Here is a 16855-nt window from a genome sequence, read left to right as displayed (position 1 = left end):
CGTATGCTAACCTTCACAATCCTGTCTAGATGTGGCGCAGTGCTAATCCTCACAATTCTATCCAGATGTGATGCAAGCTGACATTCACAATTCTGTCTAGGTGTAACGTGAGCTAATCTTTAGAACTGTATCTGGATGGGACGCAAGCTAGTATTAAAATTCTGTCTAGATGTGACACAATGTTAGTCTTCACAATTCTGTTTTAGATGTGATGCAAGCTATTATTACTATTTTGATATGATGGGTAATTTATAACTTACTTAGTACCCAGAGGTTTCTAAGCGCAGATCCGGGGAGCGAACCTGTGTTGCTCCGCGTTGCCTTGCTTCCCAGGCTAGCATGTTGCCCCTGAGCTATCCTCCCTAGACAATTCTCTCTAGATGTGACTGAGGATAATCTTCACAATTCTGTCTGGATATGATGCAGGCTAGTATTACTGTTCTGTCTAGATATGACACAATGCTAATCTTCACAATTCTGTCTGGGTGTGGTGCAAGCTGACATTCACAGTTTTGTCTAGATGTGACGCCAGCTGACATTCACAATTCTGTCTAGGTATGACGTAATGCTAATCTCGAATTATGACACTGGCTCATACGTGCAATTTTATTTGGACTAGCTAGCACAGGGTATAGTCTACCTAGTTGTGAGATATTGCTCACTAATAGTTCTCTTTATGTGAGAGATCTGGCACAATCAGGCTAAATGCGAAATGCTGCTATCTTGCACAATCAGGCTGTCTGGCACAATCAGGCGAAATGCTGCTTTCTGGCATAGTCAGAATATCTGCCACAATCGCGTTGTCTGGCATAATCAGGCTAAATGTCATATTAATAACCTGCATGATCACCGCCAGAGAGGTCCCCTGGTGCTCTTGTGGATCTGACGTTAAGGGGGTAGGATCGGTTAGTAGGGTGTAGCGGAATTAAGGTAGAGCAAGATTTGACGTGTTCTGTTGGCAGCTTCAGTTCGGTTATCGCCATTAGCCGAGCATGGGTGCAGTTTCCGGATCTGTGGGCTCCCATGTGGTGGTGTGAAATACTCTGTGGTTTGTTTTGTTGTTGCAGTGAACTGTTTGCGGTGCAGGAGAGTTTGTGTTTAGCGCTTGAGAGGCGTGTGCCAAGAGTTGAGGTTTTAGTGGTTGGGTTAGTGGGGTTGTCTCGTTCTTTCGGGCATCTGTCTTTGTTTCTTTGTATGGCCATGCTGTCTGTTAAGAGCATTCCCCTGCAGTTCATTTGCTCGGTTCTGCACGAGGCGGCGGCCTATATCGGAGGTTGTCTAGTGCTCCATGGGATGTACAGGAGGTTAGGGCCTCCCCATTCAGGATCGAGATTGCTAAGGTTATCATTTGTTGTTTGGTCGTAGAGTGCTTTGTCTAGCATAGTCTCCCTTAGTTCCTAAGGGGTGATCTCCTCCCTTTGGGGTCTAATGGTCCCTCTCCTGTTTGGTGTTACTTAATGTTTAATGCTCCTACGTCTCTAGCAACGGTCCCTGTCCCTTGGGTTTTGTGTAGTGAGCGTGTTCGACTTCGCAGGTACTGTATTCATTTTGAGTAGTTTCCTGAATTAGACGTGGTCCTTTGTATTTCAGATGTCTTTCGGGAGAGTGTTCCAAGTTTTTGCTGCCAGGTGAGGCCTTAGCTTTTTCCTTGTGTAAGGTTTTGGTTCAAGGCGGATGTCGTTTCATGGTGTAAGTGTTCTGGTCGGTTGGTAAATCGAAATCATTATTTTCTATTGTAGGAATTCTGATCCTTGGCTGTGGATAGCTCAGCAGCAATGTGCTCGCCCTGGAAACAATCCAACACAAAGCAACGCTGGTTCGATCCCCAGGTCCGTGCTTAGAAACCTCTGGGTATTAAGCGTTTTATAAATATGCAACCAAGACATATTCCGGTAACAGCGCCTCAATGCCCCTGGGCTGTGTGAGTGCTTTAAAAAATGCAAATTAAAAAAAACAAAAATGCATATTGTTGTGAACGTGATTCATTGTTTGACTGAAAGCTAGTGTAATGTTTTTAGTCCTGGGGTGATGTGGTCTCTTCGTGATAGTTTGAGGAGGCTGGCCGCTGAGTTTTGGATTTGTCGCAGTTTCTTCAATAGGTGTTCTGGTATTCTAGGGTAGAGGCTGTTGGGGTACTCCATTCTTGACATGAGGGCGAAGATTGTCAGTGTCTTATGGGTGAAGGACAGGAATGGTAGGATTCTTTTTACTGAGTGTAGGAGGAAAAAACATTTCTTGATTATTGCATTTACGTGTGGTTCTAATGTTAGTCTGTTGTCCATTAGGATTCCTAGGATTTTGTTATTTTCTGGGTTTTTGGATATACTCATGATTTCTGTCTTGCTCGAGTTGTTTTAGGCTGTTTGTGTTCATCCAGTCATAGTTCTTTGAGACATTCTCCCAGCGTTGTGTTCTCTTCTTGTGTATCTTTGATGTTATAGATGATTTGTGTGTCGTCTGTGGAGTTGTAGCACGTGAGGTTGTGTTTTTTGATGATCTTGATTAGTGGAGCCAGGTAGATGTTGCAGAACAGTGGGTATAGGGATGATCCTTGTGGGACTCCAGTCGGTGTCCCGTGGAGCGGATTTGGAGGGTTTTACCCAGACAGTTTTCATTCTATTTGCTAGGAATTTTTATCCAGAGTAGGGCTGAGTCTGTTCCTTTTTCTTCTATTCTCTTGATGAGGATGTCATTGTTGACTTTGTCGTAAGCTGTAGAGAGGTCGAGTAGAATTAGGGCAGAGTTTGTGCCGGAGTCTGCGTTTGTCTTTAGGTCATCCCAGATAGATAGGAGTGCCGTTTCTGTTCCCCTTGTGGGTCTAAAGCCAACTTGCACCTGGTCCAGCAGCTGGTGTTTTTCTATGTGTTCTTGTTGGTTTGCAGAGTTAGGTTTCTGGTAGTTTTGCTGGGTAGATAATGTTTGGAATTGGTCTGTAGTTTGAGAGGTCTTCCACGTCTCCTCCTGCAGTGTTCGTTTGATGAGTGCCGATTTGAATGATTGCGGCACTTTTCCTGTTGCGATTGATACGTGAAAAAGATTTCTGTAGTGTTCCAGTGGTGCGCCCTGTGTGTGGATGGATTTGTAAATGTCTGGGGGGGGCAGGGGTCCATGGGGATCCTGCTTTATTGCTATGCCTTACCAGCTTGACAAATGTCTCTACAGGTATTTGTGGGAAGCTTTGGAGTTCATACTGTGGTTCCGTGTTTGGCGGGATTGGTTGTGTTTGGGTTTACCAATCTGCTTTGTATAATTTGATGGATGTCCCTGATTTATTTATTTAGTCGTTTGCTAGGTCGTTGCATAGTTTCTGGGAAGGTACCAGGGGGTTGGTGCATCCCGGTGGGTTCCTCATTTCATTTATGATGTTGAACAGTTTTTTTTGGGTGTTGGCGGTGAGTCTGCTGTCAGTGTTTTATTTCTGGCTTTTTGAATTTCTTTTCTGTAAGATTGGATCTGTCTTTGGAATTGTGCTCGCTTTGTCTGATCGTTTTCTCTCCTCCATTGCAATTTGAGTTTCTTGTTCTTTTACAAGATGGTGAGCATGGAGTAAACCATTTTGCCATTGCTCTATTTCATGACTGGGTGAAAAGGTTTTTCAGGGGAGATGCCGTAGATTGTTTCAGCGATGAATTTGTTAAGTAGCTCTGTTTTTCCGTCCGTCAGCATCATCCAGGTTAGTGGTAGTTGGTTTTGTGAGTTCAAGTTCTATTAAGTTGGTCGCTTTGTCGGCTTTCCAGTTTCTGTTTGTGATAGTTGGGAGTTTATTGGGCTGCTTGGCTGCTTTAGTTGGTAGCATGATCGCAAACTGGATGATGAGGTGGTCTCTCTCCAGAGTATCTCTATTGGCGGCGCAATGGTGATAAGATTTTTGTTTGGCGAAGATTACGTTGTGTGTCCTGCTGAGTGTTGCTCCTTCGAACAACTAAAAGCCATGAAACTACGACAATTGTTCAATTAGCGATTTTTGTGAGTTAGCGTTTTCTTCTTCAACCAGATGTTGAAGTCTCCAAGGATTATCAGATGTTAATGTTGGATGGTTATGTTGGTAATGGCTTCTATGAAGTTGTAGACGAAAGTTGTCGTAACTCGGGTCTGTAAATCAGTATGTTTGTTTTGGGATTAACTTCCAAGTATAGGACCATGGATTCAGTTTTTGATTTTTATTGGTTCGTCTTTTTTTTTTTTCTTTATTTTCAGGTGTTCCTTGAAAGCTATTGCAAGACAGCCTTTTTTTTCCTTTTCTGTTTAACTGTGTGCACTTGATGTTGTCGGGTAGGCAGCTGTGGAGTGAGATTTTGTAGTTATCCAACCATGTTTCTGTGATGAATAGGAGGTCAAGGCCATCGTCGCAGAGCAGGTTGTCTCTGCGGTGTGTTTTGACATTGCCCTGGTGTTGATTAGGGTGCAGTAGATTTTATTGGCTTAGTTTTGTTTGATATAAAATAAGTGCTATTACTGACCTAAAATGACGTCACCCTTGTGGCTGGAAAATGTATAACCTGTGAAAGAATTACTCACCTGCTTTATTGTTCACTTTTTTTAATTGAATCCTAGGTTGTATACGAATTGTTTGAGTCACAATTGCTCGAATGACAATTGACCTTATCACAATTAACGGAATTGTGAACGTCCATTGTTACGTATGTGCAATTCCCTACCCAACGCAAAACCCCCCACCAAAACCCCTTTTATATATTTATTCAGTCAATTGTTAAAAGGTCAATTCGGACCCTTGAAATTAGGTCAATTGTTCATTCAAACAATTGTGTTCGAACAATTTGGGTAATACCGAATCCTAACTTGGGATTAATGTTACTACTAGTTACTGCTTTTTAAAGAATGCTTTAAATATGTTTGTGTATAAATAAATATTATATAACGAAGTGTGTAAGTATTGACTTGGATACCTTTATTAACTGATTTCATTGTACAGCGCACATTACCCCTCTTAAAATGAGCCTGGTTGCTCAGTCACACTACCAACTTGTGTAGTTCAGACCTATATCAAAAGGTAGGTTACCTAATACTAAAAGATAAGTCTTGTGTAGTCCCACATCAGTTGGATTACACCAATTCTTACCTAACTGGCAGCTGCTGCATTTGTTACAACACAAAAACAAAAGGTTTAGATCTTTCAACAACGGGTCATTTTGAGTTACATTTATAGAGGTCAGTATTATTTTGTTGTAATGACAATCTGAGTTTCTCCGTCCCTATAAGTAATGGCACTATCCTCTTTGGAGCTAAAAGGAATTGTTTATAAATGCTTCCCTCACCACCACCACTGCACCTGGGTAGGAGCGGGGTTGGGAGGGGTTGGAGGACAGTGTGTGAGCGTGTGCCAGTGCCATGTTTCATATGAGTTTGATCTGAAAACCTTGTCCCGGAATTTCATTCTCTTCCCTAACCTCCCTTCAGCAGTCTGAAACTACTAAAAGGGTAATTCATGGGAATTCGCACAAGTGTCGCACGCGGTTGGCGCACAGCGTGCCCGTGCGAATGTCTGCGCCAGCCGCGTGCGATAAAATCAATTTCCGCGCACAGCATATTCATGGATTCTCGCCTCCAAAAGCAGACGTGGCGCAGAGTGGCGCAGCGACCCTGCAGCAGCGCCAGTTACGCCCCCAAGAACGCCCTTGCGCAAAGCCATCAAGATCGCAAAACCATCGCAAAGGGCTGCGCCAACCCTGTACCAGTTTACCGGACTGGCAAACAGCAAACGCAAAGCGGGGAACGTGTATTACGGGTTTCGGGAACACGCGTGCGCGAGAAGTTTCACACGCGATCTGGCCTGGAGGAGCGTGTGCGTGTATTTCAGGGGTGCGCGAGAAGTCTCGCACGCGATCGGGCCTGGGGGAGCGTGTGCGTGTATTTCAGGGGTGCACGAGAAGTTGTACACGCGAATGGCCTGGGTGCGTGTATTTCGGGGGTGCGCGTGAAGTTCCACACGCGATCGTGCAGGGCGCGTGTATTTCGGGGTGCGCGTGAAGTTCCACACGCGATCTGGCCTGGGGGAGCGTGTGCGTGTATTTCAGGGGTGCGCGAGAAGTCTCGCACGCGATCGGGCCTGGGGGAGCGTGTGCGTGTATTTCAGGGGTGCACGAGAAGTTCTACACGCGATTGTGCTGGGCGCGTGTATTTCGGGGGTGCGCGTGAAGTTCCACACGCGATCGTGCAGGGCGCGTGTATTTCGGGGTGCGCGTGAAGTTCCACACGCGATCTGGCCTGGGGGAGCGTGTGCGTGTATTTCAGGGGTGCGCGAGAAGTCTCACACGCGATCGTGCCTGGGTGAGCGTGTGCGTGTATTTCAGGGGTGCGCGAGAAGTTCCACACGCGATTGGCCTGGGCGCGTGTATTTCGGGGGTGCGCATGAAGGTCCACACGCGATCTGGCCTGGGGGAGCGTGTGTGTATTTCAGAGGTGCGCGAGAAGTTTCACATGCGAACTGGCTGGGTGCGTGTATTTCAGGGGTGTGCGAGAAGTTCCACACGCGATTGGGCTTGGTACGTGCATATTAGGGGTGCGCGGGAAGTTTTACACACGAATAGCCTGGGTGCGTGTATTTCAGGGGTGCGCGAGAAGTTCCACAAACGATTGGCCTGGTCGCGTGTATTTCGGGGGTGCGCGTGAAGTTCCACACGCGATTGGGCTGGGTGCGGGTATTTCAGTGTTGCGCGGGAAGTTTCATACGTGAATGGGCTGCGTGCGGGTATTTCAGGGGTGCGCGAGAAGTTTCTCTCGCGATTGGGCTGGGTACGTGTATTTCGGGTGCGTGGGAAGTTTCACACGCGCTATCAGCAGGGTACGTGTATTCCGGGGGTGCGCTGGAATTTCCACACGCGAATGTCCTGGCTACATGTATCTTGGGGTGCGCGGGAAGTTTCACACGCGACATCAGCAGGGTACGTGTATTTCAGGGGTTCTGTGGAGTACTACACGTGAATTGGCGGTGTGGGTCCTCCCAGGTGTTCGCTCCACAACCTCCACGGCCCCTGCAGGCAGCCCACACCACGGGGGACTAGCCTGCACCCCCACTCGTCCCCCTGCACCCCCACCCCCCAGCACTGTGGGGCACCCTTCACCAGGCCCCAACTCATGTTCCCCTGCACCCCCACCCCCCAGCACTGTGGTGCACCCTCCACCAGGCCCAAACTCATGTTCCCCTGCACCCCCACCCCCCAGCACTGTGGGGCACCTGCCAGCAGGACCCAACTCATGTTCCCCAGCCAACATGTCATCACAATCTAGATCCCTGGTCCCTATGGTCAGCCTCCAAATGCAGAACACCCACCTCAGTATTGCATCCACCCACTTAGAAATGGCAATAACATGATAGAACACCAGTTGCAAGTTTGGAAACGAACACATGTCCCTCACATACACCCAATGGGTGTCAGTGAATCTCAAAACCCATATCATGATATGCATGAAACCAATGAGATGATACTACACATTGAAGTTTGATCAAGAAATATGTATTAAAGGAAACATAAATTGAATCAAAAATAAACAAACAGAAATGGGAATGTAAAAAAATAAAAAGAAGCATCTCCGTGAAAAAATGCAAAACCAAAAATCATAATCCAAAGGAATGGTGTCCAAAGTCACAGTCCACAAAAGAAAATCCTATGGAAAATAATAATCGAAAGCCATTGCTCCATAGGTAAATTGTAAAATAAAAAGAAAATCCAACAGTGAACTATATACAGATGAACAAGCCAGGGTCCATGATCCCAACAAAAGAAATGAAACCTATCTAACAACACTACCTAATAAAAAAAAAAACTATATACAAAAATGTGGCCCATTGTCTAAAAGGTCCAAAATAAATAAAAAAGCAAAGGAAACCTAACACTAACTACATAACTATTTACAAGGGCAGCGGGCTAGTCCGACGGCTCACTGGTTGTTGTCATGGGCCAGGGCATCATCGAACTCCTGTTCAATGGCTTGGAGGCGGGCATGTTCCCTGGCCCCGAGGTCCCACAGGGATAATGCAGTGTCCAGCTCCAACTCCCTGCGAAGACCCTCGAGGCACTCAGCCCGCCTCAGCGCCCTCCGCATGGAGTTCTCCGCCCTGACCATTGTGAGCCGTTCCTCCTCTGCCCGCTGCCGCTCCGCACCTATCTGCTGGCCCAACCGCTCCCACACGGAAGCCACTCCCATTCCAGGGTTCTCCTGCCCTCCGGCCGATGCCTGCACCCCTGATGTTGATGGCCCCGAGCCATGATGCCTCCCACGTCGAGCCTGCCGCTGCCTCCGACGCAACTGCCTGTGCCAGCACGACGGCATCCAGGCTGATGGAATCTACTGACGCCGTCGTGCCCGTTCCCTGCCCGATGATGCCGTCACATCCTCCATCTGCTGGGGTCCAGTTGCTGGTGGGTCCACCCCTGCTGGACCTCCGACTCCCGACTGTGGCAGGGATGGGATCCCCACCGAGGTGGCTGCATTGGTCTGGGCAGGTCCACAGGGGGCCCTGGTGGCATCTGGGCCGGAAGACGGCATGGAGTACGACTGGTACATAGCCTCCACAGAGGAGGAGAGGGTCGCCAGAGTGCCCGACACATGTACAAGACCCCCGACCATGACCGCGCCCAACTGGGCCACGTTGCCATGGTGTTCTTCGTGATGACATGCGTGCTCCCTCTGGGAAGCACGCACCTCATCACGAATGACAGCCGTGCGCAACGCGACACCAATCAGGACCTTCTCCATATGGCCAGTGGTCCCCTCGTCCGCAGGTGGAGGGGAGTCAGATGACATGGACATCCCCCCTACCTGGGGACGGGCCTGGGATGGGGCATCCCTGCTGGTGCATGGTGGTGCATTCACAGTGTCAGGGACAGTGCCATGCACAGACACCTCCACGGCGACCTGTGCTGCCTCCTGACCCTGGACTGCACCACTTGCACCAGCAGGGATGCCCCCACCAGGCCCCATGTGCGGCTCAGTAGCGGCCTCCTCCGCCTCTGTGGAAACCACCAACCTGGATGGCTCCAAACCGTCTTCCGCCGTTGCAAGCCCCTGTGGGGGCTCACCCACCCCTTCCGCTGCAGCCGTGGGGGCATAGCTTAGCTCCACAGCGCCGTCTCCGCCCTCTTCTTCACTTTGCGATGTGTAGAGGGAGACATAGAACACAAGCATCAGGGTACTGTACAATGGTCCCCCTAGACAGGAAGCAACAGCAGATGAGTGGCACTGTCAAAGATCACTTCCATCATGTCCCTCCACAACACATGGGTCAGTGCAGGCAAAACACATGCAGTAACAGGCATGGCGCATGCTATGGACATAAGCAAACATGTCCAAGGGACTCTTGAAGCATACAATGTTGTTTTTGGACTCGCATGCATCATGGGTCATGCCTATCACATGCACACACTTCAACGTACTTTCATCCATCTGGACTCGTACACCCCAGACACAGTGGATGCAAGGATAACTAGGCTGGATCAGTGATTCTGAACATTGTCACAGACATGTGTCATGCATCCATGGCATTCACAAGTCACAGACGCGCAGGTCAGAAACACAGACATGGACACATACATGTACATGGCATCAGCACCCATCCCTCACCCCCACCCATGTCCAGGAACAGAGACTGGCATGCTCTCATGTGTCCATTCCGCATAGGGCTCCCCATGTTGCATTTAAACACATACACCAACCGTGTGCTTCACACATTACTGGTCTCACATGCATGACCATGATGTCCCTGCACAAACACACGTGTGCATGGCCTATGTCACACATACAGGCAAGTATCAGACAACCAGCACACTGCAACATGCCCTGTCTCACACAGCAATGCTTGGCCACTTACCGCTCGACTCCATACGGGTCTGCCTCTCAAGGATCTGGGCATGGAGCGCTGGGCGTACGTGTTCCAGGACCCTCAGCTGGATGGTACTCATGCTGCCCCGGCCCCCCTCCACGAGGCGCCGGGCCTTTATGAGGGTCTTGGACCTGAAGTCCTCCCAGCGCTTCTTGACTTGCTTGATGTTGCGGGTTGCCACCCCCTCCACGTTGATGGCAACCACAAAGTCGTCCCAGATCCTGTCCCATCCTTCCTTGTCGGCGCGTGGTGATCCGAAGAGGGCATCATAAGCTCCACCAGGACACCAACTTCCTTCTGACTGAAGCTGGTGGCCCTCTGCCCCTCTGGCTGGGGGTCGCCAGTGGTCTCGGATGGTGTTTGCCCCGACATGGCGACCCCAGAGGCAGGCGTGGGTGGGCAACTGGGTCCTGGGGCTGGGCTGTGGAGCGATGGTATCCCAGTCGGGAGTGTTCTGTTCCAGCAGGGGTGGACACAGCAACTGGACCCCTGCAGATGGCTGATGTGCAGGCACCAAATGGCAGGGCACGGTGGCAGCAGGCAGGCAGGCAGCAGCAGATGGCTCGTGGGAGGCTGCTCGGGGCTCTGGGGGGCAGTAATTCGGCCTTTTGGGCAGGAGCGTGGTCTTCCGTGTGCTTACTCGTGGCCAGCTTGATAGGGAGTGATTTGGCACGTGAAAATTCTGCACGTCGGCATGTAAATCGAGGAAAGGCCCTTAGCGCGTAAGCGCATCAGCACGCATATGCGATTCCATTGGACCAAAGGCCCTTAGCACGTATGCGCGTCTGTGACGTATCGTGCACGGCGTTGCTTTTCGTGGGATGCGGTGCGTGTGTTTTGCAGGCGTTGGGCTTCACACGCTATTACTTCACAGCGGGAGGGTGTTGGCTATGCGTACTTCTACACGCAAGGCAGACGGTGAGTGGTACCCTGCTCCCCCACGCCCGATCGCGTGTAAAACCACCCGCAAGCCCCTGAAATACACATACCCCGCTCCCCCAGGCCCGATCGCGTGTAAAAACACCCACGAGCCCCTGAAATACACGCGCCCAGGCCAATCGCGTGTGAACTTCTCGCGCACCTCTGAAATACACGCGTCCAGGCCAATCGCGTGTGGAACTTCTCGCGCACCCCTGAAATACACGTGCCCAGGGCAATCGTGTGTGGAACTTCTCGCGCACCTCTGAAATACACGCGCCCAGGCCAATCGCGTGTGGATCTTCTCGCGCACCCCTGAAATACACGCGCCCAGGCCAATCGCGTGTGGAACTTCTCGCGCACCTCTGAAATACACGCGCCCAGGCCAATTGCATGTGGAACTTGTCGCGCACCTCTGAAATACACACGCACAAGCCAATCGCGTGTGAAACTTCTCATGCACCTCTGAAATACACTCGCCCAGGCCAATCGCGTGTGGAACTTCTCGCACACCTCTGGAATACATGCACACGCTCCCCCAGGCCCGATCGCGTGGGGAACTTCTTGCGCACCCCTGAAATACACGCGCCCAGGCCAATCGCATGTGGAACTTCTCGCGCACCCCTGAAATACACGCGCACAGGCCAATCGCGTGTCGAACTTCTCGCGCACCTCTGAAATACACGCACACGCTCCCCCAGGCCCGATAGCGTGTGGAACTTCTCGCGCGTGTAGAAATTTGGCGCACATTTTTTGCCTGCGCAGGGACGCTACCGCCTGCTTTCGTGTTGCGGACATGTATGTGCCTGTGCGCGTCTTTGGCCGTGCGCTGTTTTTCCCTATTCCATTCCATGAATACGTGTTGTAGGCGAGCGTGTGGGCGTTCCGCGCACTTGCCTCCTGTACTTCCCCCGTGACGCCCACATTTTCACGAGTTGTTCCCCATTCTGCGTGTAACGCCCCGTGTTACGCCTACTTTTGTTATGTGCGCCGCGCTATGTGCGAATTCGCTGTGGCCTTATCGCACAGCGTTCGATGACCTGTGTGCCAGAGTGCGCCAGCGTGTGCCGCTCACTTTTTCAGCGCACATCCCACATTTTGCGCGTGCACGGACTTCCATGAATAGATGTGCGCTGTTTTCTGTGCGATAATCGCACTTGCACTGCGATTTTCGCTCTTTCACTGCGAATCTCACGTTTTCGCACGCTGGCGCCGAAATTTCCGCGCACATTAATTCCATGAATCGGCCTGTTGGTCTGTAAAATAAATATTACCAAAAATAAAAAAATGATCCCTTACGTGGCAACCTTTTTTCCCCATTTGTGTGCAAACAATCGTGTAGACTGGAACAGAGAAGCTTGGCCATTACCCCAGCTAGATGTTTTGTGCCAGTGGGTGAGGGGTTTAGTGGGATGGCAGGGTAGGTTCATTGCTTTATAGATCAAGACTACTGTCTGTACCGGGAGTCAAGTACTGGTCTTGGACATGGGGTCCAGCTTGCAGTTATCCAAGCTGAAACCCTCAGGCCCACCTCAGCCTTTTTTCAATCAGTTTGATGATAGTATACCATTAAACTGTGTTTTGCAGTGCTTGGAGGGGGAATGAATCTGACCTGAATTGCCACATCAAGACATGATATATAATATCCTTATTATTTATTGCCATTATTGCACGCTATTTAAATCCAGTCCTATACACTTAAAACAATTAAGGGACGGCAGCAAGTGTGGATCAGTCAGTCTCTCTCACACCCACACTAATATATATCACTCTAATACAATGTTTGTCTTAAAATGCTCTCAACATTATTAAATGAGGAGTAATGCAAGGTGCCAGTGGAGCCACCTGCAGAGGTAGAGCAAGGGGGCCGCATTTTCCAGGAGTATTGATAATTTCACACCTAGAAACACTTGTGTACAGAGGCGTTCTAAATCCCATATCATTTACTGCTCATTTCTTTAAATCGAATGAAATAATATTTTCTGCTGTCTTCCCCTTCCATCATCAATGAGCACCTGCCTGTGTATGATCCGGTGAGGATGTGGGTTCTTTATGACAATGCTGCTCTCTATGGGTCCTAGAATTGATGGGGTATACTTCCAGTGAATACTACTAGAATGCCAACAAAATTAGACCGGTTTCAAGTGGCGAATGATGGCCTCTATTTTGGTTATTGCGTGTTTAACCCGAAATGGTCTGCTTATGTTCAGGTCGTTGATAACCTGTATTATGAAGGCATGCTGTTTTTTTTTTTATTTTTTTATTTTTTTTTAAGAACATCCAGTGCTTCCTAATGTCTGATTTATGTTTTTGTTCATTAGAATTTGGCAGCGCCTACCCAAGGAGCGAGTCCCCCTAGTGTGTGCACGTCGGTGAGCTCTCAGAAGCGACAAGGAGCCTCTGTGCCGGGAGCATCAAAAAAAGCCTGCCTGGGGCCATGAAGATGAGCAAAGCAGCTATTGGGTAGTGCGAATGCCCGTGTTTTTGGGACCCTCTGTGGGCAGCCATTCTGCCTCAAAATGTCAATAGGCTTTGACGATTTCATTCCGGTCTTGCACAAACTTGGGCACAGACAAGAACAACAAAATAATGTAGTATTCCTTTTGGATTATATTTCTCCAGGACTGTCCCTGCCACTTTTTTTCTCGTTTTTTATTTTTAGAAGCTGTCAGTTTGGCAAGCTTTTCTCTTATAAAAATGACTGTTTGGTGACCAGGCACTGGTTGCCCCATGTGTTGCCTTCCCACTACAGTGCCTTGATCCTTTCCTTGCTCTCGGCATGCCAGAACATGCACAGAAAAGCCAGATGAATGTTGCCTTGCTGTGTTACCATACTAACATGTGTGGGAGGCCTGCAATACGTGTAGTCACTACATTGGCGAGGAGGCGAGAATGTTCCATGTTTGTCTTTATATATGTTAAGCTTGGACATTAAAGTATTTTCAAAGCACAATCATGCAATCTATGTGGAAGCGTTTTTTCTTTTTGTGTCCTAACCTGAGCACAGACTCTATTGCTTTGTGGAATTCCTTTAGTAGGAGCACTGTCCTTCTATATCACACATTCATTACTAGGGACTGTACAGCAGAATAGACCCAGTAGCAGTCAACCATTGTCCTCCAGTACGTATATCTTTTTGCAGGGCAAATTGATGTAATAACCATTGGCAGGGGGAACATGGTTTAGCACTCTTAGCAAAGTGACTTATTATTTATTTTAAATAAACTTGGTTTAATACAGGCACCAATTTCATTTGAGCTTTCGCATAGAGATGTCTATAAATGTGCTCACTGGGCACCACTTAAGTGTGAAGCAAAACGGAATACCGCGGGTCTTCCTTTCAAAGAAAAGGAGAGCTGGCTATATGCATAACTGTGAACCTTGTCTTTGATCACGGCAAGTAGAATGGTATTCAGCATTTTATCTTCTGCAGGCCCGCATGCATTGCATAACTGTAGGTTGGGGGTCTGCAACCTGTGGCTCTATAGATATTTTAGACTGAAACACCTGTGATCCTTTGCTGTTGACTATGCTGGCTTGGGTTGAAGAGTTGTGGTCCAAAACAACTAGCGAGCAACAGGTTGCTGATCCCCCTCGTAGGTTAAAGAGCACAGGGGCTCGCTCACGCTTTCAGTTGAACTGATGGACCGCCTTGAATGCTTGGCATGGAATCTAAATGGAATTCTTTGCTTTGGGTAGAAACAGTAGCCTTTGCAAAAATAACATTATTGCAATGAGTTATTACAGAACATCCTGATACCCACCATCTTCTGGGCTCTTAACAAGTTGGCCTCTGGCCATTACAAACATATTCTTATGTCTGTTTTATTATGTCTCGGAGTGAGACAGTGGCATTCTCTGTGCTGCTCTTAGTCTGTAAACTGCATTTTAAGCAAGACGCCATGGCGGATTACTTAAAATGATCTGTCACCTTCATGAGATCGGCTTAATCAGATCTGGCCCTATGCTGAATTGCATCTCATCTGATCGTTCTCCAACTGTACTGCACCAGTATTTTCTCTGTTTACTTTTACTCTTTATGTGATGGTTCTCTTTGTTCTTCTTTCCCCAATTTTATTTTCAAAAATGTTCCATCTTTCATTTGCTGCTCCGATTCAGTGTATTGCGGTCCACATTTCTAATTATGCTGATGGGCCCTCATTCTTCTTCTTCTATTGGCCCTGCCTAGTTTGTGTAATATGTCATACTTTGCCTTTAAGAAATGCATGTCTAAAAGATAAGTACGTACAAAAATGAAGGCTGAAATGTACAATGGTGTAAACAAATATAGTATGTATATACAATGGAAACTGTATCAAAATAGCCTTAATAGTTTGAAATATTTTATGGGGTTATCGCCAATGACCACAATACAACCCAACCCATACCACGTCCGAAAGATGCACCATGAAATAAAAACCTTGTGTCCGGTCTTTTCAGGAATTGCCTAACCTTTCAACCACCCACCTCCTTTACCCTGGCATTTGATAGCTACTAGGGAACCCCTCCCCGCTCCCTTTAGTCTGAAGCACCTGGCCCGTCTTAATTTCCTCTCATCCACCCCGCACATCCAAATTGCACTACTCCCCATCTGATTCTAAATCTATGCTGCTGAAAGCACATGGTGTTGAATTGAGTTCTTTAAAGTTAAAAGAAGTGTCTTTTTTAAAACTATTTTAAATCCTGCATGATCCATGCTAGACATTCTAATTCCCTTTTAAACGCAAAGACAACATTCTCTATAATGTGATCTTCTTTATTATAAACACTGAGTAACTCAGCCACAAAACACCTTTTCATAAAAATGCCTTTTTAATTTACAAAACCAGTCAAATAAAATGCCAAGCATGGCCTGCTTTTCGTTGTTTAAAATCATTCCTCCATATGTGCACTGCTTCTATACTGAAACTATGACCCTCAGCCAAAAGAACTGAACAATGAAACTGCCAACTAGACCTGGAGAGAAAAGTCAGTACGTAAGCACCATGTTGTAAAGTTACACACCAAGACTTTTATAAGTGTATAACTAAGTTTATTCGTCAAGCCCCCGGAGAGCTGCCTCCAAGGTGAAACCAGCAAACACAATGGTTCTGGAATGGCTACATTCCAGAACCATTACAGCTTGGATTCCACACGCTACGCAGTAGCACCGCATAACGTGTGGAACCCATACATAACATCGCCCTTCCTTATATTAATGTTTAATTAATAATGAGATGCGTTGCACATAACCATACAATGACCAAAAATTCAGTAACTATAATAAAGGATATGCAAATTCAGGAACGTAGTAGAACACTAGTAATATATGTAGTCACCTTTAAAATTTTGAATAATTCTGCGATTTCTTTTAGATAAAAAAACTGCAGGTGGGTACACTGCTACATCCAGTCTCTTCGACGTGCCTCCCTTGATTTATGTCCTGCACTCCATCGTCCATGGCATCCCTTACCACATATTTAGTAGAGTTACTGGTGCTGGGACATTCAGCATCATTCTGTACCCAAACAATGTCATCAATAGACCACCTCTTGCCATCCTCCAACACAACTGATTTTCCTGAACAGCTCTGCACCCGCTGTGGTGATCTGAATCTGGATTCACCCTTCATTGTTTTTTTAGGTTCCTTGACACAGACAAAATCACCTTTCTTGAATGTTTTCACAATAACAACTTTCTTGCGATCATAGTATTCTTTGTACTTTTCTTGTTTCTCACCCACTCTCTTTATGATTTGTTCTATATACAAATGTACATCTCCAGCTTTAGAAAACATCCAAGCAGGTCTCAAACGATTGAACGCTTGCCTACCCCTCATAATAGTAAAGGGTTCAATTTCCGTAGCTGTATGTGGCGTGGTCCTACACGTGCAAAGGGCTTCCTTGAGGGCTTCCTTCGAGGGAAGCGAGTTTGAAACAGCTAATTGGATCACTCCTTTCACAAACTTGTTCATCCTCTCGACAAGTCCGTTCGCAATAGGATGGTACAATGCTGTTTTTATGTGGTTGCTTGCTCTTTCCTTGAGAAATTGTTGGAATTCCTAAGAAGTGAACTGGGGCCCATTATCTGACACTATTTCCTTTGGGTCCCCTTCTC

General features: G+C 47.7%; 1 protein-coding gene across 2 annotated transcripts in view; it reads left to right on the top strand.

Moving 5' to 3' along the window:
- The window catches only part of UBE2T (ubiquitin conjugating enzyme E2 T), a 275752-nt gene extending 262040 nt beyond the window's left edge, over nucleotides 1-13712 (top strand). The window contains exon 7 of one of the 2 annotated variants that reach the window (XM_069633600.1): nucleotides 13081-13712. In XM_069633600.1, the coding sequence (XP_069489701.1) occupies nucleotides 13081-13200 (120 nt within the window). In that variant the 3' untranslated portion in view covers nucleotides 13201-13712. The remainder of the gene's footprint in view (nucleotides 1-13080) is intronic. The other variant, XM_069633601.1, reaches the window with a different exon arrangement.
- The last annotated feature ends 3143 nt before the right edge of the window (nucleotides 13713-16855 follow it).

The sequence above is a fragment of the Ambystoma mexicanum genome, chromosome 13 (genome assembly GCF_040938575.1).
Source record: "Ambystoma mexicanum isolate Mex_15411 chromosome 13, UKY_AmexF1_1, whole genome shotgun sequence".
Classification (NCBI taxonomy): domain Eukaryota; kingdom Metazoa; phylum Chordata; class Amphibia; order Caudata; family Ambystomatidae; genus Ambystoma; species Ambystoma mexicanum.
Note: the sequence above shows the minus strand (reverse complement) of the source record. Positions and strands in the feature narration are given on the sequence as shown.